Source organism: Anarhichas minor, unplaced genomic scaffold (genome assembly GCF_050575085.1).
Source record: "Anarhichas minor isolate MPS153535 unplaced genomic scaffold, ASM5057508v1 ptg000017l, whole genome shotgun sequence".
NCBI classification, from domain to species: domain Eukaryota; kingdom Metazoa; phylum Chordata; class Actinopteri; order Perciformes; family Anarhichadidae; genus Anarhichas; species Anarhichas minor.
In genome coordinates, this window is record NW_027466463.1 from 6143425 (window position 1) to 6170199 (window position 26775).

The 26775-nt window shown below is 42.3% G+C and overlaps 1 protein-coding gene across 3 annotated transcripts in view; it reads left to right on the forward strand.

Moving 5' to 3' along the window:
- Positions 1 to 26775, forward strand: part of abcc3 (ATP-binding cassette, sub-family C (CFTR/MRP), member 3) — a 46145-nt gene that overhangs the window by 14913 nt on the left and 4457 nt on the right. Inside the window, exons 5-25 of one of the 3 annotated variants that reach the window (XM_076093118.1) lie at positions 1796 to 1921; positions 2217 to 2278; positions 5251 to 5382; positions 8867 to 9115; positions 11327 to 11504; positions 11672 to 11833; positions 12008 to 12100; positions 12518 to 12721; positions 14832 to 14978; positions 15098 to 15185; positions 15624 to 15690; positions 15787 to 15913; positions 16061 to 16237; positions 16521 to 16688; positions 17356 to 17539; positions 17638 to 17746; positions 18474 to 18630; positions 19418 to 19625; positions 22081 to 22394; positions 24890 to 25089; positions 26259 to 26385. In XM_076093118.1, the coding sequence (XP_075949233.1) occupies positions 1796 to 1921; positions 2217 to 2278; positions 5251 to 5382; positions 8867 to 9115; positions 11327 to 11504; positions 11672 to 11833; positions 12008 to 12100; positions 12518 to 12721; positions 14832 to 14978; positions 15098 to 15185; positions 15624 to 15690; positions 15787 to 15913; positions 16061 to 16237; positions 16521 to 16688; positions 17356 to 17539; positions 17638 to 17746; positions 18474 to 18630; positions 19418 to 19625; positions 22081 to 22394; positions 24890 to 25089; positions 26259 to 26385 (3279 nt within the window). Of the gene's footprint in view, positions 1 to 1795; positions 1922 to 2216; positions 2279 to 5250; positions 5383 to 8866; positions 9116 to 11326; positions 11505 to 11671; positions 11834 to 12007; positions 12101 to 12517; positions 12722 to 14831; positions 14979 to 15097; positions 15186 to 15623; positions 15691 to 15786; positions 15914 to 16060; positions 16238 to 16520; positions 16689 to 17355; positions 17540 to 17637; positions 17747 to 18473; positions 18631 to 19417; positions 19626 to 20498; positions 20810 to 22080; positions 22395 to 24889; positions 25090 to 26258; positions 26386 to 26775 lie in introns of those variants that run through there. The other 2 variants (XM_076093115.1, XM_076093116.1) reach the window with 2 other exon arrangements.

Consider the following 26775-nt stretch of genomic DNA (forward strand, 5'->3'; position numbering starts at 1 on the left):
ATGATGTAAGTTGACCTTTGGTACATTTGCATGAGTGCAACAACGTCTCAATGTTGTTGATGCACGGCATTATTAATGTAGTTTGTTTAAGGTGTTTACAGGAGACTCATTCCCCCGATAGACATGAAGCAACATTCCTCAAGCTCTGTTCCATGTTGCAATGGAAGCTGTGTGTTTGCTACGTTTGTAGTCGTTGGTACAGAAACTCGTGCTTAATGGCCACAGGATGATCGACAATGTAGATCCTCCGATATTTCATCTACCGCCATCATCGTCTCTAACTGTTCTGTCCAGCAACTATTGAATGGATTGCCATGACGTTCTGTACAGACTTCCATTGACAATGGCGTTAACATGATTTTGTGGTTTTGAGTGAGATGTTTTGACGATTATTGGATTGATTGCTGTGAAATTTGTTTGCGGTTAGTTGTACGCTGGGCATCCTGCTGGCCAATGGGAGGCCGTTAGATGCTGGGCTCTGCTGGATGACCTCAGAACAGTTTTTAAGGGGATATAAGGAACTGTAATGTTAGTGAAACTCCTGGAAAACCGGACAGCGCCATTCAACCATGTCTTTGTTTTCTGTATACTGATCTGCCAGAATAAAGGACGGTGGCAAGAACAAATGAGACATGTGCCTCATGGTGCATTACGTTTTTGTTTATGCACAAATTGAATGAGCTGATGAGATTTTATTTTAGCACTTGTGCGATTTCATGTGACAAATAAATTGATCGATTGATGGAAGAAGTCTGTGCTCCAGTTATTTCAGTTCGTGAAATTCTGGCGTTAGCATTTTTGTTTTTGTTTTATATATATGTTAACGCTGGGAGCAACAAGACCACAGGGTTAACATAGACGGCTAACAACACAGAGTAGCGTATTGACTGGCTTCTTACCAGCTTGTTAGCCTTGGCTAGCTAGGTAGCTTCGAGCTAGGTGACCGTGTTTCAGCGACCAGGCTTCATTTGGTCCAGCTCAGCTCAATCTACGTTCCACCTCGTTGCCCATTTTTGGATTATGTTGTGTCGTCGCTGCCAAGATGGCAACGGCTGGCCCCGCCCACTTCCACCTTCATTTTGGCTCCTCAGAAACCTACGGGTTACCTCACAGAGACTATGTCCATATTCTCTACAGTATGACTAAAATAAATGTTTTTATATGTCTGACACCTTAATATGGCACAAAAATATGCAAAGTGCAGTTTATAGTATGACAGTATGCAAACACTATACCACTCAATATACCACAATGCAATGCAGTAGAAACAACAACGTTCATACCAGACGATGGCTTCCACTTCACCAGGTCTAATGTGTTCAGACTTTATGATTCTCACACATCATCGTTTGGTCAGATAAGATTGGCACAGGATACCATGGATACGCGTCTCCAACCGGCAAGAAGGCTCTCAGTGTGTACTCGGTGTGTGTAATACTATTGTTTATTCACACAAAAGTATGTTGAAAGAGCACACATATTGAGTTTGCGATTTCGGACGCAGCATTAAGGCTCTGTTTATGCCGCCATTAATATGTTTAAGTCTAAATGTCATTTTTTACTGTCTTAATGTCATGAAGTTCACTTCACTTTCAAAAAGAAAACCATTCGGACCCTAATTTGCTTACATGTAAATACACTGTTTGACAGAAGATGCTAACAACTGTCTTAACTCACTTTTTTGTGTGTGTGTGTGTGTGTGTGTGTGTGTGTGTGTGTGTGTGTGTGTGTGTGTGTGTGTGTGTGTGTGTGTGTGTGTGTGTCTTTGTCTTTGTCTTTGTTTTTTACATTTCAGAACGAAGTGACCGACAAGCTGCGATTCACCACGTTCTACTTCTACTTTGGCCTGGTGGTGTGTGAGCTGATCCTCTGCTGCTTTAATGAGAAACCTCCTCTCTTCTCCAATGTGGTCACAGACCCTGTGAGTTACGCATCCCGCTGCGGTGTCCGCTCAGTCTCCACAAAGCATGTGTGTGTGTGTCTCTGTATGTTATACGTGAGAACATCTTATATTCCTGCTGAACACTGTGTTTGGTGTCCTGAGTGGTTGAAAGTCTTGAGTGTGTGCTTTGGGGCCGCTCCGTGCTTGTTCAAGCAGGTCGCATACCATTCACGCACACAGAGAACTTTTTACTGGCTGCTCCCAGAAGTATGTCATCATTATCCTTGTTCAACCTCTCTGCCCTATTTGTCTGGACATTTTCCCATTTTCTCAGAATCCCTGCCCTGAAGCCACAGCAGGATTTCTCTCCACCATGACGTTCTGGTGGTTTACACGGTGGGTTCACATAGCTCTCTGCCACCCACTGCATCATCCATAGACTGACACTCTATTATGAATATGTAATGATTTGATTTAGTAAATACAAATCATTAAGAAACAAATAATAACATGGATTTTCTTTTCAAAATAAGCTTTTTAAATGTAACTCTTCATAAAGTCATGTCACTGTTATGGCAGTCACTGCCCCCTCACCTTTCAGTAAATCATGTACCCCTAAACACCACTTTTTATGATTTTTAGAAGTGCAAAGATAACATTAGGCTATAAACAAACTACACCATGGTCTCATGACTTCACGTCACCACTACTAAACTAGTGTATGGCGTTTAGTAGTGTCATTTAGCCACTTGTTAGCAGCCACCTTTTTTTATAGACGCGTAAAAGCTTCAAAATTCAAGTGTGGAGTATTTACTGACATATTATAGGTTTTTACAACAAAACGTTAAAAAGTCAACCACAGACCTTTTTTCAGGCATCTAACCAAATACCCATTCATAAAACTCGTTAACCTTAAGATGGGGAACCGGAAGTGTTTAGCCTGCTCAGAGCATGTGATTGGCTGAAAGGCTAGAGTTCCGGGACTAGTGAATACTGTTATGGAAAGGGATATTATGAAATAAAAAGTGACTTATGAAATATAAAATCATTGGGAAAGGTGCCATAATAATAAAATATATAAAGGTTCCATTATATGTGATATTTATTTATCTACAATTAAACAATTAAACACTGCTCCCTGCAGTATGTTATTGTTAATCACATTAATGTCGTTTTCATTCCTGAAGGGGCTTTGTAACATTTTTCAATATCAGAATACATAATTGCAGGATTATGCCTCGGTAGTTTCTGTAGACCAGTGACAACATGTGTATACTATATCTTGTAACAAACAAGATAATGCTCTTTTTTTTTAAATGGCTATACAGCATCTTCTTTCCGTTCTTTCCGTCAGCCAACCACTCACCATGCCGGAAAATGCATCAAGCCAATTTCCGGTGAAATCCGATCCACTAGTACATAATGATGATTAGCAAATCCAGGAAACTCAATTAAGTGTTTTTGTGGAGAGCATTCTTACTGAGTTGTCTCAGTATCTCAAAGTTGTCTAAGGCCCTGTCCACATTACTCCGTTTCTCCTTGGATGCAGATTTGTCAAATAGAAACGATCTCCGTCCACACGGGAGTTTCAGCATCATTCTCGAGTTGATCTGCGTCCACACGGCAGCCTTCGAAGGCGGACAGCACGTGACCATTAACGTACACTGGGCATGTGCGTGACGGTGTAAACAGGAAGTGGATTGCTTGCTTAGTTAAAAAATAATAATACGACAGAGTAATAAAGTATTCTTTAATAATGAAAGGTTGTATTTGATACTTAAAATCTCCCTCTATAAACTCAAACAGACACAGTTCGTGGAAAGTTTTAAAAGTTTTATTTTTCAGACGTAGTTACAGCGCTGCGGGTCTCTCTCTCTCTCTCTCCAAATGTACTTTAACATCAACACTTACACATAAACGTTTACTAGATTATGGGTCCATCAATGTGGTCTCTCATTCGTTTCCTCCGTGTTGTTGATGTCTGTTCTCACTAGTAGCTCTGAACATCATGTCCGCCTAGCTAGCTTCTAAGCTAATTTTAACATTACCGCCAATGGAGAAATGCTAACCGCGATTAGCATTATAGCGCTGCGGGTCTGTCTCTCTCTCTCACATCAAATTTACTTTAAAATCAACACTTACACGTAAACGTTTACTAGAATATGGGTCCATAAAGGTGGTCAACACACGTCTCTCACTCTATTCTGCTCTTGCTTCGTGCAGGAAAGCTTAGCAGATCGCTAACAGTAGATCCGTGAAATAAAGACCATGGAATCCATAGAAGAGTTTCAAGACTTCAGTGTGAATCTTTCTTATTTGTAAAACTGTGAAAACACAATATGAAATATGGCTTTACAAACTGTCCCTATACATATTACATGAATACAAAACAACAATCCATGATATAGCCAGCATGTAACATGTCCGCCTAGCTAGCTTCTAAGCTAACTGTAACATTACCGCCAATGGAGAAATGCTAACCGCGATTAGCATTTAATACAACACAAATGTTATACTAAACACGCGAATATAATATATCTACGTACATATTTTCATGCTTCATAAATACATACTTACAGACTAAGGTCTCTCAAGGCTACCAAACGGAAGAAGTAAAACGTTAGTGCAGCGTGTCTTCTCATTAGAATCTAAAAACAACGAGCTGCTCCATAGGGCTGATGACGGTCACGCTGCTCGCTAATCACTCCAATAACAGCTGCTTCCTCCACAGAAATGCAGACTTTTACAGCACAATAGCTGCTGCTAGCTGTTGTGCTAGCAGCAACATCATGTAGCTGTTGTGCTAGCAGCAACGCTTGCAATTAGTTACATGTTGAAATTAATCGCTGGTAGCCCAGTTTGTTTTCTTCCGGGTACAGGTCACGTGATAGTGAGTGTGACGAATCAGGGACGGAGACGTCATGGTTGGCAAGAACCAATCCAGTAGCGAACACGGGTGTGGGCGTAATTTTTTCTAAGCACATCCGTATCCGACCGTCCACACGCAAACGCAACCCTGGAGTTCTCAAATACCTCCAACCTCGGCGGAGTTTTCAGATTCCTCCGTTTAGGGTGCTCCAAAACTCCGGCGTAGTGTGGCCGCTCAGTGTAAACGTAGCAAATACGGAGTAAAAACGGAGTAGTGTGGACAGGGCCTAAGATAAAGGATTTTAGTTTAAGAATCACTTATTGTCTAGAGAATGAAACGGGGGACAAATGAAAGAAAATGACAAAGATTCTAAAGCAGTCAGACAGCTGGAGGCTGACGACCCTCTAATGTCTCCTTTTGTTTACAGCAATTCCCCCTTTTAGTGCTGAATTGCTAAATACATCAGATTACGTTAAACTGCTGTTTCTCTTTCTCTCAGCTTGGCTATAAAAGGCTACAAACAGCCTCTGGAGAACAAAGACCTTTGGTCTCTGAACCAGCGCGACAGCTCCAAGGTGATGGTGCCCAAACTCCTCCAAGAGTGGGAGAAGGAGCTGGCCAAAGCCAAGAGGTACGTTTGTAGAAGAAGAAGAAGAAGGGGAGATGGATGGATGCGGGATGAATTCTCCATTTCTGAAATATACAGTACAAGCTGAACGTTTTCCAGTAGGTCATATAAAAGCTTTACTTGGTGCCCCAGTGCATGAAAGCAGACACTGTGTTTACTGACAAAGACAGCAGGTTATTGGGAGAAATCAGGTTAAAGCAGGAAACCGGAGAACCGCTGTAACCTGGATACTACAAAATGCACAGCTGGTCAATAATCACATTTATCCCTTTCCATATTTTTTTTTAACCAGGGCTGTCTTATTGTAAATGTATTACTGCCATATGATGCTGGAGCTTCAAGAGCGTTTTATTTTGTTACGTGTTTCCCTCGCCGGTGCAGTGAGAGACCAGGCTCTGTAGTGGGAACACGGCGTTCCCTTTTACTGCGCAAAGGTTTGTGCCTTTACATGCAGTCTGCTGTAGAGACATATTTGTTCTTATTGAGTTCAGTTTTAGTAGAACCTTGGATTCAATTACCTTGGATACAGCTGTGGGTAGTGATGTTTCCTTTCATCTCTGCCGCAACACACTTCTCTCTGAAGTGTTTGTCAGCCCCAAGCTCATTGGTTCCTACTGAAGACATTCATCTTTGAGAACGGGTCACAATTATATAATTTGATTAAAGAATAATTGAAAACAACTGGTCACTATTTTTTGGGGACTGTTTTCAGTGGCGGATTAATCCACATTAGATGCTCTAGTCAGTATTTGTGGCAGCAGGACGGGTTGTGTGGGATTGAGTCAAAATAAACTTGTGTGTGTGTGTTCACGGTAATGAAGGAACATGTCTGCCAGTCCAACAGTGTGGCTCCTTGATGTGTTTTTTTAATAGTAACAATGGAGCTCTATGGCACAGAGGAAGAAGATATATCCGGCTACATTTTACTGCAGTAGGATCAGTTAATGGTTGTTTTTTGACAGTAAGAAAAATGGAGAAAATTCTCATTATCCTTTAAGGGATAGAGGGACAAGAAATCTGCTTTCTCCAGCAGAATCTAATTTGAGTTAACCAGGTTTCTTTAAAAAAAATCAGAAATCAGGTTAATGCAGAAATGGGACACCAACCAGGTTACCTAAGCGCATGTCAACTTACTGTATGAGACTTCAGATTTGTGTCACAGAAACGGGTACTCTGATTATACTTCCTCTGAAAATTTAAGTCAAGTGGAGGGTATGGCTAGCCTCCCATCCACTTTTTAGTCAGAGAAGAGAGGGAGAAGATGTTGACTTTTAGGGCAGGGCTCTTTGTGTGTGTGTATGTGTGTGTGTGTGTGTGTAGGGATACATGAAACCATGAGCATTTGTTTTGTAACCCTAGCAGCAGGATAGCTACATCTAATATATAAAACTGTGCCCACTGCTGCTACATGTCAACTTAAAAGAACACACACGCTGACTGCAGCGAACACGGTACATAGAGCAGACATCAGGGAAGATAGGAAATGCTTTGCTTCACTTCCGTTTGCAGCGTGGCTGATGAATTCCTCATGTTTGTAATTTATGTTTTTAATGTCAGAGCCTTTAAGGATGATGTATAATGTGCTGCAGGATTAATGAGTTTTTACCACGTCTGTACGTTAAGTGTGCTCAGCTGCATACTGGAGTTTAGTTGCTTGGTCACAGAGAAAAGGACTCAGGCTCTACATTGTGCTACTCCGGTGAAAAGCGGTTGTCATGCACAAACACACTCGACATGCCTTGTGAACTGTGACCTCCGGGAGGCGGCTTCCTCTCTCTCTGTGCTGCAGTTTTCCTGTCAGGGAGTTTTGCTGTGCTCTCTCTCTCTCGCTGAGAACAACTTGTAAAATGATATGGAAAAGCTTCATCGGGCCTTTTCGATCGGGTCGTCACCTGGAAACCTGTTTGGCTTTAAGCTGAACTCCATCACAGTCGTCCTGTTGAACTGCGGTCACCAATTATTCCACTGCTGGAATCCGACTCCTGCGCTTTAAGCCGGTATTATATTAGATCTTGTGAAGTTTGCCGAAACATTCCTTTCACTGAAAACATTTCTCGCATTATGTGTCACTGCCTGACCTCTCTCTGACCAAATGAACATTCTTGTTAACAAAGAAGACAAGGAACACACTACAGCATTACGTGTTTTTTGTTAGCATTACTACTTACTACTGCAATAATCCAGCTTTGTCAAAGGGATTTATCGTAACTGATTATGAAGTATGGAATGTATTTTACATGGTGTAATTAGGAGCTTTAGAAGTTAATCCATTCATCAATGATGAAAACAGTTATTAGTTGCACCCTGAGTGTAATTCAGCCATAACTTAAAGGGATAGTTTGAATGTTTTGAAGTGTGGGTACTTATCCACAGTCGGTGTATTACCTACAGCACGCCCACAGTTTGAAGTAGCAGACAGGAGACCCAGCGCTGAAGCAAAGCAATGTCCTGCTGTAGACTGGGGCAGCAGCAAAACGTGTTTTATCACCTAAAAGAAAGGCCCACCTAAAATAATCAATATCACTATATTTTGAATAGTTTCACCGCCAGACAGCCCTCTCCGACACATTATTATACTTCCCATTGCATTTCTTGGCAAGACCGGATCTGTGTAGCCGGTTGATGAGGAGAGGATTGGTTAAGGTTACACATTGACCTTGAGTAGTTACGGTCAGGATAGCCAGGGCAGAGAACATGAACAAATCAGGGTACCGGTACCTCGGCGAGTATGGGCGCCTGGCCAATCCTAATGCTTAAATGCTACGCAGGGCGGGTCTTGCTAAGAAAAGCAGTGGGATGTATAATAACACTCTTAAGGCATTATCTATGATGTCTCCAAAGCAGAGATGCCTTTGACGGTGATTTTACCTTTCCGGATGTGGCGGTTGCTTGCCGTTCCCTGTGGTTTGCTTGTCAATAGCGCCGTATTGCAACATTTTGGTGATGACAGCCCTAGTTGCTGACCCTGTCCACATCACTACATTTCTTTCTTACCATGCTGGTTCTCCTGTCTGTTTCTCCAAAATGGTGCTGACCGCCATCTACTGAAGATAATGCACGGAATATGGATGAGTATCTCATACAACCCCACTTAAAAAAAACAAAAAACTATCTCTTTAAGTCAATTTATTGTTAAGCCACTTCCTGACTGCGAATTACTGCCTAGCTGGGACACTCAATAACAGCTTTGAGTGAGTCTCATACTGTTGTTATGATACTCAGCTGTTCTCTCCTTTTAAATCAAATCAGTTGAATAAGCTACAGATTAGCTATCCTACATGACTGCCCATCTGCTATTAAGATTTCACTGGCAAATCATTTCCTGCGTTTAAATGGTAAATGGACTGTACTTGTATAGCGCTTTTCTAGTCTTCCGACCACTCAAAGTGCTTTAACACTACATGTCATCACTGATGACAGGGAGTGCTCACATATCTGTTATTCTCTCCATCTCTCTGTCTCTTTCCTATCCAACAACCTCCCACAGTGAAGAGAACCTGTCCAGCCAGGCTGTGTACTCCAAGCCCCCGCCGTCCACCACCAACCACGTCGGAGGAGGCGGAGGAGAAAGCAGCCCGGAGGAAGTAGAAGTGCTGTTGTCCAATCAGAAAACTGCGTCCCGCCAGCCGTCTTTCCTACGTGCCCTCATCAAAGCCTTCGGACCCTACTTTCTGATTGGCTCGGCCTACAAGCTGCTCCAGGATGTCATCACCTTCGTCAACCCTCAGCTGCTCAGGTAGAGGAAGAGGTTCAATGTTACTGCTGCACGCACTCCTTTACTACACTGTATTTCCAAGTTTGGTATACAAATAAGCTACCATTGTTTCAGTGTTCCCGAATACTATTTTCAGGATTTCTTTTTGAATGTTGTGTGCATGTTTTTGCATGCTGCTGTGCTTCGTCCAATATATGGTAATGTCTTTTTAAAAAACTGCATACTATCCTTGTTCAGGATGCAAATTGTAAATACAGTGTTTCATTTGATCTTGATGGACTAATCTTGATAGCAGCTATTTTATGGAAGCCATGTCTCGCTATAGAGATAAGGTATCAGAATTGGATGACCACACAGTTTCCCTATATGTATTTTGTCACGGTCATGTGGTTGAAGGCCATTTAGGTCACATTTAGTGTAATTCTAATGTCAAATTGTCTTTTATCTGTCAGTTAATTTTCTTTCACATAACTTATTTTGATATTATACACTTCTGTTTTTTTGTCTGATATGTGATTGTGAAAGCTCCCGACTAATGTCGTTACGCTTATGTCATATTTTAAAAAAAATAGATGATTTGCTATACTGTTTTATACTTGATCATTTTAAGCCTTTGCAAATTTGAGACCAACATAAGGAAGACAAATAAGAATAGAGAAAGTAAAGTTTTCCTTGTTTAAGACTGGGATGTTCCCTTGTACCAGTTTTTTGTTATTGCTTTTTGTTGTAGAACTTTACAGAGCCTTACATCTTCATTGTACCTGCTCATGCTAAACATCCAAAGCTGTCTTTCGTGGCTTGTTAGGGCAACCTCATCTGAAAGCCGGGGTCGCTCAGTAGGCCAGTCCCTGCCTGTCAAATTCCACTGCTCTAACATATAGTTACTAGTCATAGTATAGAAACAAACAACTATTTGCTATCTATAGATATGGCCCATGACATTGAGAAGGCTCAACAGTGTGTGCGAGCATCCCACACACTCGACACTGTCAACACAACCCTCTGTAGCATGTTATATAGTTGTCTACAGTCTGCATAATACATTACATTACATTACAGTCATTTAGCAGTTGAAACAGGACAATAAGTGTATTCAACATAGGTATTCAAGAGAACTGCTAGTCACCAGAAGTCATAAGTGCATCTCCTTGTTTAAACAAGCATCCAAGAGCATAAACCAGAGCAAAAGTACAGTGCAGAAACAAACGAATACAATAAGTGCAACAAACTAATACGAATACAATATCATCAGCTAGCCAACAACAACCAGCTAACAACACGCCAAGCTTACTAGCACGTTGCCGTCGGCATGATGCTCAACCCACCAAGCAGCGGCCAAATAATCATCCTCGCCTACCTCACCTTAGCACCTAGCTAGCAAGCTAACAAAATGCTAGGTCAGCTAGAATTCTGCCTGAGCCACCGAATAAACCAAGCAAGCAAAATAGGTTAAGATAGCTAGCACGCTAAGCTAACTATTGTGCCAAACATTCCTCCTCAGCCACCTCACCTTAGCAACCAACAACTTAAAGAGTTTTGAAAAAGACCAGACAATCAAGAAAAAGACACATAGAAACCTGAAAATATTAAATATTATTTAAGAGAAATGGTAACAAAGACCAGCGTATTTGCACAGGTTTAGTTCAACTGAGACTTTTAGCCACAGATGATATTTTGTCAGAAGAATATCTTACGTTTCATGACTGTGGTACACTGTTACACGTTAGCAGATGGGTGATGCAAATACACAACATGTTGTTTATTGATAACAATCAACCTGTGTCAGACGAGCCACAGATGAGATGAGCTTCTTGGGAAGGCACGCAAATGGAGGTGTAATGACCCTCTCACAGCATGGTGGCAAAAAGGCTGGTTGCATTGTCTGGGGAATGCATGGCTTGCATTTAAAAGTGGTGTTGGGGTTTCTGCACCGAGTGCAGAGGTGCCAGACTGTGTCTCAGAAGTCATATTTTAAGATCTTGCTGAAAGTTTACAGCGAGGGTGTAAAAGAAAAGGACTAGAAAAGGTGTTTCATCTGGGATCTATTACTGTGTTTTTGTGTGTAAACCCTCGCTGCAGTGTTCTGTATGGGGCCAATATTGTAGCACAGCTATTTGCAAATGTGTGTTGAGAGCAGTGTAACTCGTATCTCAGCACAGCACGGCTCTTTACGGATAAGTTCAGTGTTGTGATTTAAAACCATGTGTCCCTTTTCCCCCCTCACTCTTACAGGATGCTGATCTCGTTCACAAAGCAGAAGGGCGCTCCCGATTGGTGGGGTTACTCGCTGGCCGCCCTCATGTTCTTCACGGCCATCTTGCAGACTCTCATCCTCCACCGTCACTTTCAGTACTGTTTCGTCACCGGCATGAATATACGCACAGCCGTCATAGGAGCTATCTACAGGAAGGTATGCGGTGATTCTGAACATCTTAGTTTAAAAGAGACCTCAAAACCGAGAAGAATTCTCTTCATATAACACATTTTAATTCTAGAGGAGATGAAGTATTCCTTACAGAAAATACATTTACTTCAGTGATCGGTACAGTTGTTCCCCCCCCCATCGTTGTTCTGCAGGCGCTGGTGATAACTAACGCTGCCAAGCGTTCGTCTACGGTCGGAGAGGTGGTCAACCTGATGTCGGTGGACGCACAGAGGTTCATGGACCTCACCACCTTCCTCAATTTGCTGTGGTCCGCCCCTCTCCAGATCATGCTGGCACTGTATTTCCTCTGGCAGGTACGTGCACAAATTACACGTCGGGCGACTGAAGATAGTCGTGACTCTGCATTTCCCTCTATAGTTTGTTTCCATGTCCACATATTTAATGAACACTGGGGACCTGTGCTTTATCTCTGTGTTTGTTTTTAATTGAATTTCGCAGTGATTCACTGACTCTGCGGTATTTTACAGAACCTCGGCCCATCTGTCCTGGCTGGAGTCGCTGTCATGGTCATGCTGATCCCATTAAATGCCGTCATCGCCATGAAAACACGAGCCTACCAGGTATGAGCCGTCCATTGATTTTCAGAGGAACCACATTTTGATGAATTATTCCCCACTAATTGGGTTGCTAATGTTTTTTTGTTTTTTTCAGTTTTACACAATTGTAAAGCTATCCCTTGAAATCTTGACATTAGTCATTGTATCGTGTCACCAGGTCAAATACTGTCTGGTTTAGTGGATACCAACAGCAGCCTCCGCTTCTGTTGTATCATTTTGTTTTACATTTAGTTTGAATACAATGATTTCTTTGCAACGTGTCCTGTAATTCCAGCATGAAATATAGCTCGCACTTCAAAGAAGTTGCCTTTCTCCACTTTTCTCTATTTCTTTGGTGCTTGGTTGGTCTATTACTTCCCAGATAAAGAGCAGTTTGCCTCCTTGTCCTAGTCTTCTTCCTCCGCTCTTCCTCCCTCCCAGGTGGAGCAGATGCAGCACAAGGACGCCCGTATCAAGCTGATGAACGAGATCCTGAACGGTATCAAAGTCCTGAAGCTGTACGCCTGGGAGAACTCCTTCAAAGAGAAGGTCCTTGCCATTCGGCAGAAGGAGCTCAATGTGCTGCGCAAGACGGCCTACCTGGGAGCTCTGTCCACTATGGCCTGGACCAGTGCCCCCTTCCTGGTAGGGGCTCAGTCCAGATGTCTAAACAGGCTTTGTGAAACAGATCGGTCAGGAGTTACGCATTTGGTGATTTTTGTGATAAGATGAGAATCTGCACTGTTGTTTACCAATTAGGAAGTCTTGTTGCCTCCAGGCAGTTTACATAAGCCCATAAATCATGTTTGACAGCCATGAATACAATCCAGCAGGTGTTTAGATAGCCTAGCCTGTAGTCAGAAATTACAAAGGAGCTTTATTTGAAGCTAGTTAAGAAAGCTGGTGATAAAGAGCTCATTAATTTTTAGCCCCTAATCTAAATATTACCTGCCGAAACAGATTTTGTATTTATTTTGTATTATTTTTTTGATTTTCCTAAATAACACAGTTGCAAAATGGACACATTTTCATCAAAAGCATGTCAGTAAGAAGCTGTTTATGGGAGGTGGTGTTTGGCAATGGAGATGAGTGACATATTGTTTATAAGTTCCATTAGCCAGTAGAACAGCAACAATATACCACTCAGAGTCAACTTACCATCAGCCACCTTTTCATCTCTGCGTCTCTTTAAAAAAAGAAAATGTATATATCTCTCATGCTTGGGGAGAGGAGGTGAGTGTTGCAGGTGGGAGGTTTGGACAGCTTTGTCTTGGCGTAAAGATCAGCTTGCACTATCTGTGAAGGGTCATCATTCAACGCTTCTAAAACGTGCAACCTTTCTCCCCATACTCGAGTCAGCATTTGAAAGCAACATGGGCTTTCTACAGTAGGAATGCAGAACAAATGCAGAATATTTAGGGACTAAATGTGGGAAACATGGTGCAGATGATGGGAAAGTTTACAGTATAATGTTCAATTTAAACATTTCTGGAACTTAAAGCAACATTTACATGACATGAGCTGCCGCAGAAAGGTTGGTTAGATAATGTTAGACTGGCCTCCCCTCTCGACCTACTGACAATACCAGAGACTAACCGGGAATAACAATATAAAAACAAGATCATTTACTACACTTTATTTATACAACACTTCTCCTACGGGAAGTAGATCAAGGTGCTTACATTGAAAAATAAAAACTCATTTAAACAAGAGTAAATAGACAAAAATATTAGACTTTAACAAGAATATAGCTGATAGAATATATAAGTGAAAGTTAAAAAAACAGACCATTAAGCTAAAAAAAAAAGGTTAATAATAATGACATTAATTTAAGTCAAATTAAATAAATAAGCTTTCAGCTGTTTAATATGTTCACAGGTACAAATACTCTCTAATAGCTCTTGGCAGGATATCCTATAATTTTGGAGAATCGTTTGAAAGAAAAGCTGTGCTGCCAACATTCTTGTGCGTATAATTGTGTGTATTAAAACCCAGCAGTAGAAGATGTGGGAGCTCATAAAGTAGAGAGTAAAAGATAATGGGAGCTGATGAAGAGTAGCTAAAACCTGGGTATTATACTCTCTTATCTCTTCGTCGTTTTGGTTAAAAGTTTTCTTTCAATTGACTGTTTCAGAAGACCAGCAAAAACAGCAATAATATATATATATATATATAGTTATCGGGTTTTCAGAATCTTTATTTGTTTGTTTGATAGTGATAAAAGGCAGTTTTGTTCTTCAAAGCACTTTTACCGTCTTAATGTGTGAAGTCAAATCTAACTAATTGAATCATTTACTGCAAAGCAAACCTCAAGTTCAGATGGCAGTGCAACATTACACACCGCTTCTCATCAGCTGACTGCCTGTTTACTGACCCAAATCATAACGATGATATGTAATGGTGTTGTTGAAGTAAGGCAGAGAAATGCCATGACAAATAAAGGAAATACTATTGGAGCCGTATGACTGAACAACTCCTTTTTTTTTTTTTTCTGGCTGGCGTCTACAACAGTTCTCTGCATCCGATGTTCTAGGTCACATGACATCATTTAATCAAGCTATCGGTTGATTGATAGATGTTCATAGGTGGTGATAAACTCTGTACTGTGGTGAATATCTCCATCTGTTGATAATGAGGTCATTGCTGCGGAGTCACTGGTTGACTCGGCTTAATGTGCAAGTGTGTGTAGCATCACGGCGCGGGTGAACTGATTGACCTTGACGTCTAAGTGGCCTGTTTGCCGATGTGTTTCCAGGTCGCCTTGACGACGTTTGCCGTGTTTGTGACCGTGGATGAGAACAACGTCCTGGACGCAGAGAGGGCCTTCGTATCGCTCTCGCTCTTTAACATCCTCAGGTTCCCTCTCAACATGCTTCCCCAAGTCATCAGTGGCCTCGTGCAGGTAGGAACTTTTAATTTTTTTCGTTTCGTTTCCCCCCCTTTTGTTCTCCTCTCCTGTTCCTGCGTGTGTTTCTTGCTACAGGTCTCATTGAGTGCCCGTGTGTTTATTCTGCGTCGCAGGCCAGCGTCTCACTGAAGCGAATCCAACGTTTCCTGAGTCACGATGAGCTGGACCAAGATTCAGTGGACAGAAAGAACACAGCCACAGGTGAAATTAGACACGTCTGCTCCTTTGTTTAAGGTTGAAACATGTTGTCTCTCTTTTCTTTTTCTTTTTTTCCCACAATGCCCAGCTTCAGTCAGTTTTTTTTGCATCTCTGATGTCATTGTACAGAAGCCCTGAGAGGCAAGTGAGAAAAAAGAAGCGTTAAAAAAAAAAGTCATGAACACAGGAGAGAAAAAACTATTGAGTTCAGACTTTGATGAAAATGAAAATATGCATTGTCATGATGTGTTGCATTGTCATTCCGTTGTGTGAACTCAAAAGGCTCTTTAGAGCAAAGTCGCTGCTTCCCACTTCCCCTGTGACTCGGAGCCTGAAGAGCTTTTCAAGGACTAATACTTAAAGAAGAATGCAGTCCAGTCTTCTGCTCAGTCCGACCACATCGCGCTGTCACCAATTCCAAAAACCTTTCTTGCTCAACAGGGTTTTCAGTGACAGTCGTCAACGGGAAATTCAGCTGGGCTAAAGAAGATCCTCCTGTTCTGCAAAAGTATGTCATGCATAGCTACATGTTTGCACTTGTCATGTGTGTACATATTGTCTTATCTGAATCATAAATGTGTAAACGTGCCTCGTGTGTTTGCAGTATCAACGTGATGGTGCCGCAGGGCTCCCTGCTGGCGGTGGTGGGCCACGTCGGCTGTGGGAAGTCCTCTCTGATCTCTGCGCTGCTCGGTGAAGTGGAGAAGCTGGAGGGAGAGGTTTCTATCCGGGTAGGACTTCTTTTCATTGTCTGTATAACAATCAAGCAAGGATCAGGTGATGCATTGAAATCCATGTAAATACATTATGTCTGTATGTATGTAGATACAGCTGTATTCTGGGGTCTGCTAATTGCCAGTTTGTGGGCCTCTCCTCAGGGATCAGTGGCATACGTACCCCAGCAGGCCTGGATACAGAACGCCACCCTGCGGGACAACATCCTGTTTGGGAGGCCCTACAATGAGCCGAAGTACTGCTGCGTTCTGGAGGCCTGTGCCTTAACTCCTGACCTGGAAGTGCTGCCCGGAGGAGATATGACTGAGATAGGCGAGAAGGTACAAAAGAGAGACACTTTCATTTTCCCATTCTCTCATTTAGTAAATACTTTTTGTTTCTGTTCTCAGGCGCCAGCTTTGCTTCTCCTGTCTTGATGTCTATCATCAAGCATCAGGCTTCAGACATTTAATCGATTCTGATTAAATGTCTGAAGCCTGATGCTTGATGATCAAGCTCCCATTTGATTACGGTTTTGTCTTTACAAACATCTTTTGTAGTTACTGATACATTACTGAAAACAACTTGCATGGTGGATTCTGCTGACGTGTCTCGATCCCGCAGGGCATCAACCTCTCCGGTGGGCAGAGACAGAGGGTGAGTCTGGCCCGGGCGCTGTACAGCGACACTGACGTCTACCTCCTGGATGACCCGCTGTCGGCCGTGGACGCCCACGTGGCCAAACACATCTTTGACAACCTCATCGGTCCAGAGGGGGTGCTGAAGGGCAAGGTGAGGAGAGCTTCCGTGTTCTTGTCTTTTTTTTTTTTTTTTCAACTAAAATATGTACTTCTATCATTTTGTGATACAAAAAAAACATGTAAACAACAGTGCAGAAGTGAAGGAGTAAATATGTGACGCAGCCTCAGAGAACTGCTGTCATGACTCTTGATTTATTAGAGGAAGTTGGGTGTGTCTTTTTACCACAGAGGAAATTGTATCTTTGATCAGTTTATATGACTTTGTTTTTCACTTATATGACACGTTTCTGATAAGAGCTGGTTGACTTCCTGTTGGACTGAAGTCTGCTGGGAAAGTGCAAATATTATGTTCCTGATTGAAGTTGAACTTCGAGGGCCAAAGCGCAAAACCTCCTATCTGCAGAATTTTCTGATTGCCGGATTTCACTTTGGATGATGAGAACAAGGAAGGCTGTTCATATTCAGTCTGTCTTAAAATAATCCCGCCCTTTGTTGAAACTTAATTTAGAGCATCATTTTGTAGAACCTCTTCCAACTTGCACCAAGTGCAAAATATCCTATCTGCAAAATGCCTGGATCATTTTGCAGGTTTTGCTCTTCGGCCATCGACTTGTAATAAAAAGGTGTGCCTGTGTTTGTCAGTGATATGATGTGTGTAGTACAAACAAACCAATGCTTCTTTTGTTGTTTGACTCCAGACACGCATTCTAGTGACACATGGCATCAGCTTCCTGCCTCAGGTGGATAACATCATGGTGATGGTGGAGGGCAGGGTGTCAGAGATGGGCTCCTACCAGGAGCTGCTCAAACAGAACGGAGCCTTCGCAGAGTTTCTCAGGAACTACGCCCTGGAGGACATCGTAGAGGAGGAAGAGGCCACTGGTAGAGCAGCACTTTCTTTTGCTCTTATATGTTATGGTTGAGCTTCATTGAAAAGGAAAATAAGCTCTAACATCCTGCTTACAATGCTTTTTTTACAGAGGACTCAATTGAAGAAGAGGAACTGTTCCCTGAAGATGCCCTGAGCAACCACACAGACATGGTGGACAGCGAGCCGGTGATCAATGAGGCCAAGAGGAATTTCATAAGGTAGAGGAACTATTTCTTTCTAACCACCTGCAAGGATTAATATTCTCTCCATAGAGTCTGTCCTTTTCTCTTGAATAAGATCAATGAATAAATGTCAGGCAGTAGACTGTGACCGACAGGATATTGTTATTTGGTCATACAACACTTTTGGTACATTTTCATGCCCGCTGAACGGTGATATGTTTTCGGGTTGTCCGTCTGGACAAATATGTCCGTCCCTCTGCTCCATTCTCCACGAAGATCCGATATTGGTGGTAAAGTAAAGGTCACTGTGACCTCACGTCCTTCCAGTCATTTCTCTTCAATGCGATATCTTGAGGGAGTTTCTTCTAATTTTGCGCAAACGTCCACTTGCACACAAAGGAATGAACTCATAAGATGTTGGAGATCAAATGTCACTTTGTTCTCACGTCTGTCCCATTTTTGTGAAAGCGATATCTTAGGGACGCCTAAAATATGGCACAAACACCCACTTGGATTCAAAGATGGACTGATTAAAATTTGGTGGTCAAGGAGCACTGTGACATAACAAAACCGATTTTTGGACACCACTCAATAATTCATATGCTAATCATGACGATAGCACGCACATGTCTAAAAGCATAAGATGATGAGATGAAGTGATGACATTTTGGACAGACATGAAACTCGACTGGTTGGCGGAGGCATACGACCGCGAGGCGCTTGTTCTAGCCAGACGTGGAGGTGATCTTTTCTCCCTTCACAGGCAGATCAGCATCATTTCAGTAGACGGAGAGAACCCCAAGTCCCGCTCGGTGAGGAGACACACCTGCAGCCAGAGGAAACACAGCGACCAACAGGAGAAGAAGAAACCACAGGAGATGCAGAAGCTCATCCAGGCAGAGACCACGGAAACGGGCAGGGTCAGTCTTGTCTCATGCAGATTTCTTTAATCGGCCTTTTCCATTTGACAGACATACAGATAGACATGCTGAGGCCTGTGGTTTCTCATTTTAAGGGCAAGTTCTTGCAAATTTAGTTAGACTAAAATTGAATCTGATGCTAATGGACTGAAAAGACGGGTCCAATTCAAATGCTAAGCTGTGGAGGCTTGTCAGGAATGAGCTCTTATGAGTAAATATGAATGCTTTTTATTCATTATTTCATTACCCCTAATAAGATATATTAGAAATAGTCACAATACTTACTTACGTATCGTTTAATCATTTTAGATCACAGACGCATCAGGTTGACAGATCAAATCACATCTACATGAGTGCACCTTTTCTGATCATCAAAATAAATATCTATAATATTTATATAATAGTCCAAAATTTGTTTCAAAATAGCTCATTTACAAAGTATAGTTTGTATAAAATCTGTACTTCTTTGTCATCATATCCTCAAATCTTCTCCACGTCCATAATGTTGCAATATCACACTATTACTATTACAAATTATTATTTCATAAAATCAAAAAATATAATTATATATATATATATATATATATATTAACTAGAAGGACACCCGCAGAGCGCAGACCTCCGCCAAGGCTGTTTCAATAGGGAGAAAAATAATTAGTGTAACCCCTCCGTCATTAACATAACCTCTTTGGAGGAAGTAATAACTTTTCAATAATTATAATTTTGATACATTTGTCATTGAGGCTGTCTGAGCCAACCTCGACTCAACGCTGTCCCTCCCAACCAGGTGAAGTCAAAGGTGTACCTGGAGTACGCCAAGGCGGTGGGATTTCTGCTGTCGGTGTTCATCTGCTTCCTGTACGGCTGCCAGAGCGCAGCGGCCATCGGAGCAAACGTCTGGCTCAGCCAGTGGACCAATGACGCCTCAGGAAATCAGACCAAGGAGAATGTTCACATGAGGGTGGGGGTGTACGCAGCACTGGGCATTGCACAAGGTAAGCAACACTTGAGTGTCATAATAAGCATTAAAAGAAGCACAAAGTCATTTGAAAATCATTTTTTGAAATGTTCATCGCTGTAGTGCCTTCATTATCAATTCAATTTTTATATTGAATTGATCAACCATCGGGTTTTTTTGTCCGTTATTCACCAATCCATACATGTATATGTAGACAATTAGGATGTACCGACAAATTCAAAGGCAACCACGGATGTTATTCAAAAGTAAAGAATAGAAAGTGAAAAGAAAAGCGAGAGGGAGAGAAGAATTCAAAATAGTTCAACGATTATGTGATCTGTTTGGGTTTGGATGCATTTCCAGGACGGGTTTGCTTACATCGTACATAGCTGCACACATAGACACTCACACATACATGTTACCACAGTTTCCTGCCTACATTTACCTTTATATTTGGGTTGTAGTTCACCGGCAGCAAGAGAGATCTGAGAATTGATGGATTCATGTGTTTTTTTTTTTTTTTTTTGCATAGCTGATTGTCGTTGTCTTAACCCGAACCCACTGATATCTGTCATGTTAAGGTGATCCAACCATTGTGTTTTCAGGTTTTATGCGCTGCCACATCATGGTGCTAACACTCCATGGGGCCAAATGCCTCTTCCACCCACACAGCATCTCATTGCAGACTGCGTTGAAATAAACCGAATGTATTTGCCTTTTAGCCAGTTGAAAGGTTTCTTTTTCTGCAATGAGCCCACCGGAGAGATGCTTTGGGCAGGAGGACGTTCAAGTGGCTCCAGATGTGTATTCTATGTCTACTAGTAAATCCTTTCTCATTCCACTATAAAAACCTTCCCTCTCCAATATCTTTTCCCTCCATTCCCACTCCTCTGACCCAACCCCGTCCCAGGTATCCTGGTCATGATCTCTTCCTTCACACTGGCCATGGGGAACATCGGCGCGGCGCGGAAGCTGCACTCTAACCTGCTCACCAACAAATTTCACACGCCCCAGTCTTTCTTTGACACCACGCCTTTAGGACGCATCATCAACCGCTTCTCCAAGGACATCTACGTCATAGACGAGGCTCTTCCGGCCACCGTGCTCATGTTCCTGGCCACCTTCTTCGTTTCTCTCTCCACTATGATAGTTATCGTTGCCAGCACACCCATCTTTGCCGTTGTCATAGCGCCGCTGGCTTTCATATACATCTTTGTGCAGGTACTCGGGGAAAATGTTGCCAGATGAGCCTCTCTCCTCCTCTCTTTCTTCTTTTCGCAAATGTCCTCTTCTTGAGTTGGCATGCTGCATGCATGTTGGAGCAGCAGCTTTATTAATTTTCCAGTTTCAGCCTTTGTCCCTCCGTAGCCTGTGATGTTGTCGGTGATGAGCCTGCTTCCACACACTCCTAAAAGACAATACTGGCCCCAATGAATATGCACACATTATACAGAAGTACCATAACTCAGTATTAAGTGATACATAACCTCCATCTAGTGGTGGACCAGTGTTAATACTAGATCAGCTTCATATAATGGGTCTTTACTGTGGGCCAGCAATGTGTCTGGATTGGTTTGAATGGGATTTAGGGTGTGTAATGTGTAGCCCATACCTGCCCGTGTGGTCTTATTATTTATTTCAATTTATTATTATTTCTGTTATAAAAAACCCAGTTGAAATCGTAAAGTGGTTGTAAAGTAGCAGAGCTGATGTCTGGTCAGGTAAAGGGTAGTTTGTGTGCGAGTATCTGCGGATCTTAAAAAACATCTTTCTCATAATATTCAAATATAGAAGGATTTTAGTCAGAGGTTAGTAAGTGTTCGCTTTCATGACAATAAGACAGTGACACATACTTAGAAGTTCTTTAGATCTGGTGATGTCTAATTCAGGCAGAGATGGAGAGTAAAAACACAGACTTGGTGTCTACATAAGTAGAATAAATGATTGATTTAAAATGAGCAGATTTCCTGTTACATTTCGGTGAAACACCAACACTTCAAGAAATGTTTAAAACTTAAAACCCCTCCCTCAAAAGAGATTTATCATTTGCTGCTCTGAACATTTGGGATACTGTCCATTGCGTGATCAGAAGGCATCAGCCAAGATGTGAGCGATCCACATTAAATCCGATGTCTTTAAGCTGCTGGACTCAGCTCGCCTGAATCGGTCATCGTCAATCAGCACGACTCTCATCTCATCGGCTTTAAAAGCAGCCTAGCCACTGCCAAGCACCAGGTACAGAGCCACGAGGTGCAAATGTATGGCCGTGTGAAGTCACAAGTGATTAGGCATATGGTGGTAGAGGGAGAACTACCCGCCCCCCCCTCTACTTTTAGCTGTGGTGGCGCACAAGAAGCGACGCATCTGATGTTTTCTGTTTGTCTGCAGCACATGTTTTCACCAGACATTAGGAACAGGTCCTAATCCATTTAACGCAGGTGGTGTTGTGTTGTCACACTTGACCCCTCCACCCCCCCTCCCCCTTCTCGCAGGTGCGCTGTTGTTGGCTAACTGCCTGTTGTGCCGGGCCTACAGTATGCTGCGGGCGGCCAAGCTCATGCACCACAACATGCTCCAGGGGGTCCTGCAAGCTCCGCAGGCCTTCTTCGAGAGCACACCCACTGGACGGTTACTGAACCGCTTCAGTAAAGACGTGGATACTATAGACTCCCACATCCCAGACAATGTTGACATATGGATGCGCACTTTCTGGTACACACTGAATGTGCTGCTCATATGCTCTGCTCTCACCCCAATGTTCCTCATAGTCATAGCCCCGTTAATGGTGTTCTATTGGTGGGTTCAGGTAAATAGGAAACGCGTCTGCTAATTCATTAATACAACATGCATGTCTGAGAGTGTGTGTTGCTGGTAGACCGTTGCATCTGGTTGAGGCAGTCACTGCTGTTCTAGTTGCTGTAGGTGCAGGGTAGTCGGGTCTCTGCGAGTGCAGGAGTCACAGCTGGCTGGGGCTTTAATGGCTTAGTGTAGTTTTAAAGACTGTGGAAGCTCTGGTCAGCAGCGCCACCTGGTTCAGTTGGTTACACCAAAGTTCTATTCGGAATTCAGATAATTTTTGGGCAAATTTAAATTCTAGTTCTATTCCATTGTTTTTCAGAGGCAGGGCTGCTCCGTAGGCAGAGATAATCTCACGAGTTGTACTGCACTATGTAACAGAAAGAAGCCACCTGCAGTAGGTCAAATTCTACCTGTGCAAGCTTGTTTCGTCATCCATCCACTCTTTTTTTTTTTTAACCATACCTTTCTGCTATAGTAGATTGCTATAGTAGCTTCTGCCCTCTGAGGTATAATGAGGTTATTCCTGCCACAGGAGCATCTCTGTCTGCCAGGGCCGGGCTGTCGGTGCCGGATGAACTATGGTAGCAGACAGAGAACAGCAGTTGTTAACGGTGGTTTGGTTAGTTTTGATGGCTGCAGTTTTGATTTCTTTTTTGTAACCATTAATACGGCAAATTTACAGAAGCCCTGAGAGGGAAGTTAGTGAAACATGATTATGTTGATCCATTGTCTAAGTCTGATCTAATTTATTTTCTCTCCTGTGTTTTTTTTCATCTGTGAAAACCTTGTGTACCCACGAGATTATGTAAATGAAAACTCACCTGGTAGAAGACATAAATGCTGACAATGTCCTATTTCCTACATAGTCGTAGTGGTGCACGTAAGCCTCTTGTGGTCAAAATTAATATTACAACAACAAACACCTTTTTCCCCGACCTGACCAATCTTTTTTCTCCCTGTTTTCACAGATTAAAAAAAAGTAATTTAGAAAAAGAGTCAACAGGCGACAAACCCTTTTTTCACCCGTTCTAAAATCATAAACACTAGATCAGACAAGATGCATCACCAGAATTTGTTCTTCTCACTTTCATTCAAGGCTTCCGTACAAACTCACCCAAACTAATTCTTTGCAAAGTAATTACTCGTGGCTTGCAAATATGAATGTGATTATAATATTTGATTCTCACTAGTTTGAAGACAAATAGGGCGTGGCTCTCCTTTGTGTTCATCTTGTATTATGTTGAGATTAAGAGATACGGTTAACGTATAGTATTGTATTTAATGGCCATTTTAGATTTAATAACACACTATCTAGTGATGGTAACACACTCCTGCACTATCTCTGCTATTGCAGCCTGTTAAAGGGGCACTCCATCAATTTTACACTTGACGTTTAGTTCAATTATCACAAGGATTACTTATCAGCCTGTGAAAACAGTTGTATAATGTTTTCTGATGGGGGGGTTTCCAAATTTTGTGAAAAAAAAGTAAATACCCTAGATGATGTCACCAGGGTTACCTCAGCTTTGGCATGAGAGTTGGAAAGTTTCCAGTGCCCGAGGAGCTTGAGCCATACTAGGGAATAAAAGTCCGGATATCTCTGCAGGCCTCTGCTGCTTTTTATTTATTTATTTTGTCTTAGCCTTAAGGATGAAAAAAGATAGCCAATATATCTTTAAAGCATTTCCTAAACATACTTATAAATCAGTTTCATTTCAAATCACCAGTCACAAATCAGTAGGAAAAGTGTAGCTATAGGTAATCACTCAAATCATTTAGAGGAGAAATTCTCGCGGCGTTTATGGTCTGTGTGCATTTAACCTAACTGGACCTTCAGCTGCACAAACACAAGCTCATCTTATTCCTGTGGCTTTGTCATGGCATCCATCCTGCATGGCCGGCGTCTTTGCCGCTTCGTTTGTCTATTAGCTCCGCTTCTGCTTGAATGATACATGTTGAAATTCTGCAAATGAAAGCCAACCCCCTCTCTGTACAAATATGATGGCACAAAAACACGCAAAGCCAAACTGAGCTCTTAAAAACGCCAACGTATTTGTATTTTGTTATTAGACTATAAATGCATCCTTTAACAATATGTGTGATGAAAAACACCTCCAGCTGAACACATTTTACTTTAAGTTATTATGCAACAAGTGATATTTGTCGTTGCCCTGACTACGTTGGTAGCGTGATTGGCCCTTGAACCTGCAGACGAGACATTCCTAAAGTGAATGCAGGGCAGTACATTTGCATGTAGACTTATGTAACCTTAGCTGGCATCCTGTCAAAAACGTGTAAACTGCAATATGAACACTGCAGGTGTTTTGCTCACACAGGCTTTCTTTGTTACTTACCGCATGCGTGCGAGTGTGTATGTGTGCGTGCATGGGCTTGTCTGTGTGCATCATAATTGTTTTTGAATATCTGAGGACAGCTCGTTCAGTTGTAATGTTGTGTTTATTTCTCCCCTCCCCCCCCCCCCCCCCCCCCGGACCTCTGTAGAGATTTTATGTCGCCACGTCTCGGCAGCTAAAGCGTCTGGAGTCGGTCAGCCGCTCGCCCATTTACTCCCATTTCTCCGAGACCGTCACTGGCAGTAGTGTAATCCGAGCCTACGGCAGACACTCTGCCTTTGTCGTGATGAGTGATATGAAAGTGGACGAGAACCAAAAGAGTTACTACCCTGGTATAGTGTCCAACAGGTGAGTGTCCTGTTCCAGCTCAGCAGAACAGCAGCTGTGTTCCAGTATTTGTCGTCTCCTCTCTTAACCTTCGGCACACAGCCAGCTGTCGTGATGAATGAGGCCTTTAGTGGGATAGTTTGACACGTTGGGGAACTCACTTTCTTGCTGCGAGATAATGGGGAAATCGATACCACATTCATATCTGTACGGTGGCTACAGTAGAACCAGCAGCCAGTTAGGTTAGCTTAGCACAAAGACATAGATGGCACTAGCTCCACCCAAGTGTTAAAATGACTATTTTGGGTTTTACGGAGGGTTACGTGCGGGACTATTTCTTGTCCGGTCTCAGAAATATTTTACCCGAGATAAAACCACAGCTTTTCATTTATACTTTGTGTGTTTGTGAGGATTAAACAGACCACATTTAACGTGTTCTTTAGAACGCTTTTTAAAAGCCACACACTGCTCCTCAGAGCAGCATCTGTATTTTCAGCTTTGCTCCAATGACATGTTGTCCCTTTGAATTCTCGTCAACAAAACTCTCAATCAAATTGTTATGTGGCTGCACGAAAACAGGGACGGTCGAGTCCAGTTCATCTCACGCCATGACATGATGTCGTTCACATAAAGTCCAGATGGAATGCAATTGCCAATTTATGTTTATTTGAAAAGTGTCATTTTGGCATGAAAGCCAGTGGAAACGTTTCAAGCACATGCTGTTTGATTTAGCATGTTTATCAACCAGCTCATCAATGATGGTTCTTACCAAGAGATGGATTATTATGTGGGTAAGGGAGGCACAAAGCTGAATGTTGATGAGTCCATCTTTCTCTGGACGGAGTTCCCACATACGTATGCCTGCATTCAGCAGCATAATGCAGGCTCGCCATCAACAACTGCACTGTAATACTAATCACTTAGCCAACAGATGCAGTAAGTAAACTCCATCACATCCGTCCTGTGGGAGATGTGAAATACGGACTTGACTATTCAATATTTCAACACTGGAACACAGCTGCTGCCAGATGTTTCACTAAGTAGAAATACAGGTTTTCAAGGACTCACTGCAGTGGGGCAAGTTGGCATTAAGTAACTAAATATGACCTCACTCGCTACAGTGTTCACTTACCACACAATATACTGCTGTGACTTCTCACCCGTAACCCTGCTGCAACACTGTCCTACAGGTGGCTCGGAGTGCGTATCGAGTTCATCGGGAACTGCATGGTGTTGTTTGCTGCTGTGTTTGCCGTGACTGGAAAGGAGAATCTGAACCCAGGCCTCGTGGGTCTGTCGGTGTCCTACGCTCTCCAGGTACGCTGCTACTGTCTACGGTTACATGATCCATTAGCATTTAACTGTTCACGTAACACGGTCTGTAAACCAGCAGATGAGGTTAGCTTTGTTTACAAGTCCTAGGATATATAGGTAGGTTAGGTCAAAAACGGTCTCACTGAGCTTCCTGTTGTTACTACTGCCTTGTTTTTGCTGCTGTGACTGTCAAAGCACTTTGTGAACTCTGTTTTTAAAGGTGCTATATAATTAAAGTTATTATTATTATTCATGGTGACTATCTCACCATTAATGAGGTTTATTATAACAATGGGTCACATTAAGTCTATATTAGCCATGTCTTTCTACATGTTGATGTTACAAATAACTTAATATTTATTCGGTTGAAGCTGCACTAATCATGATTTTTAT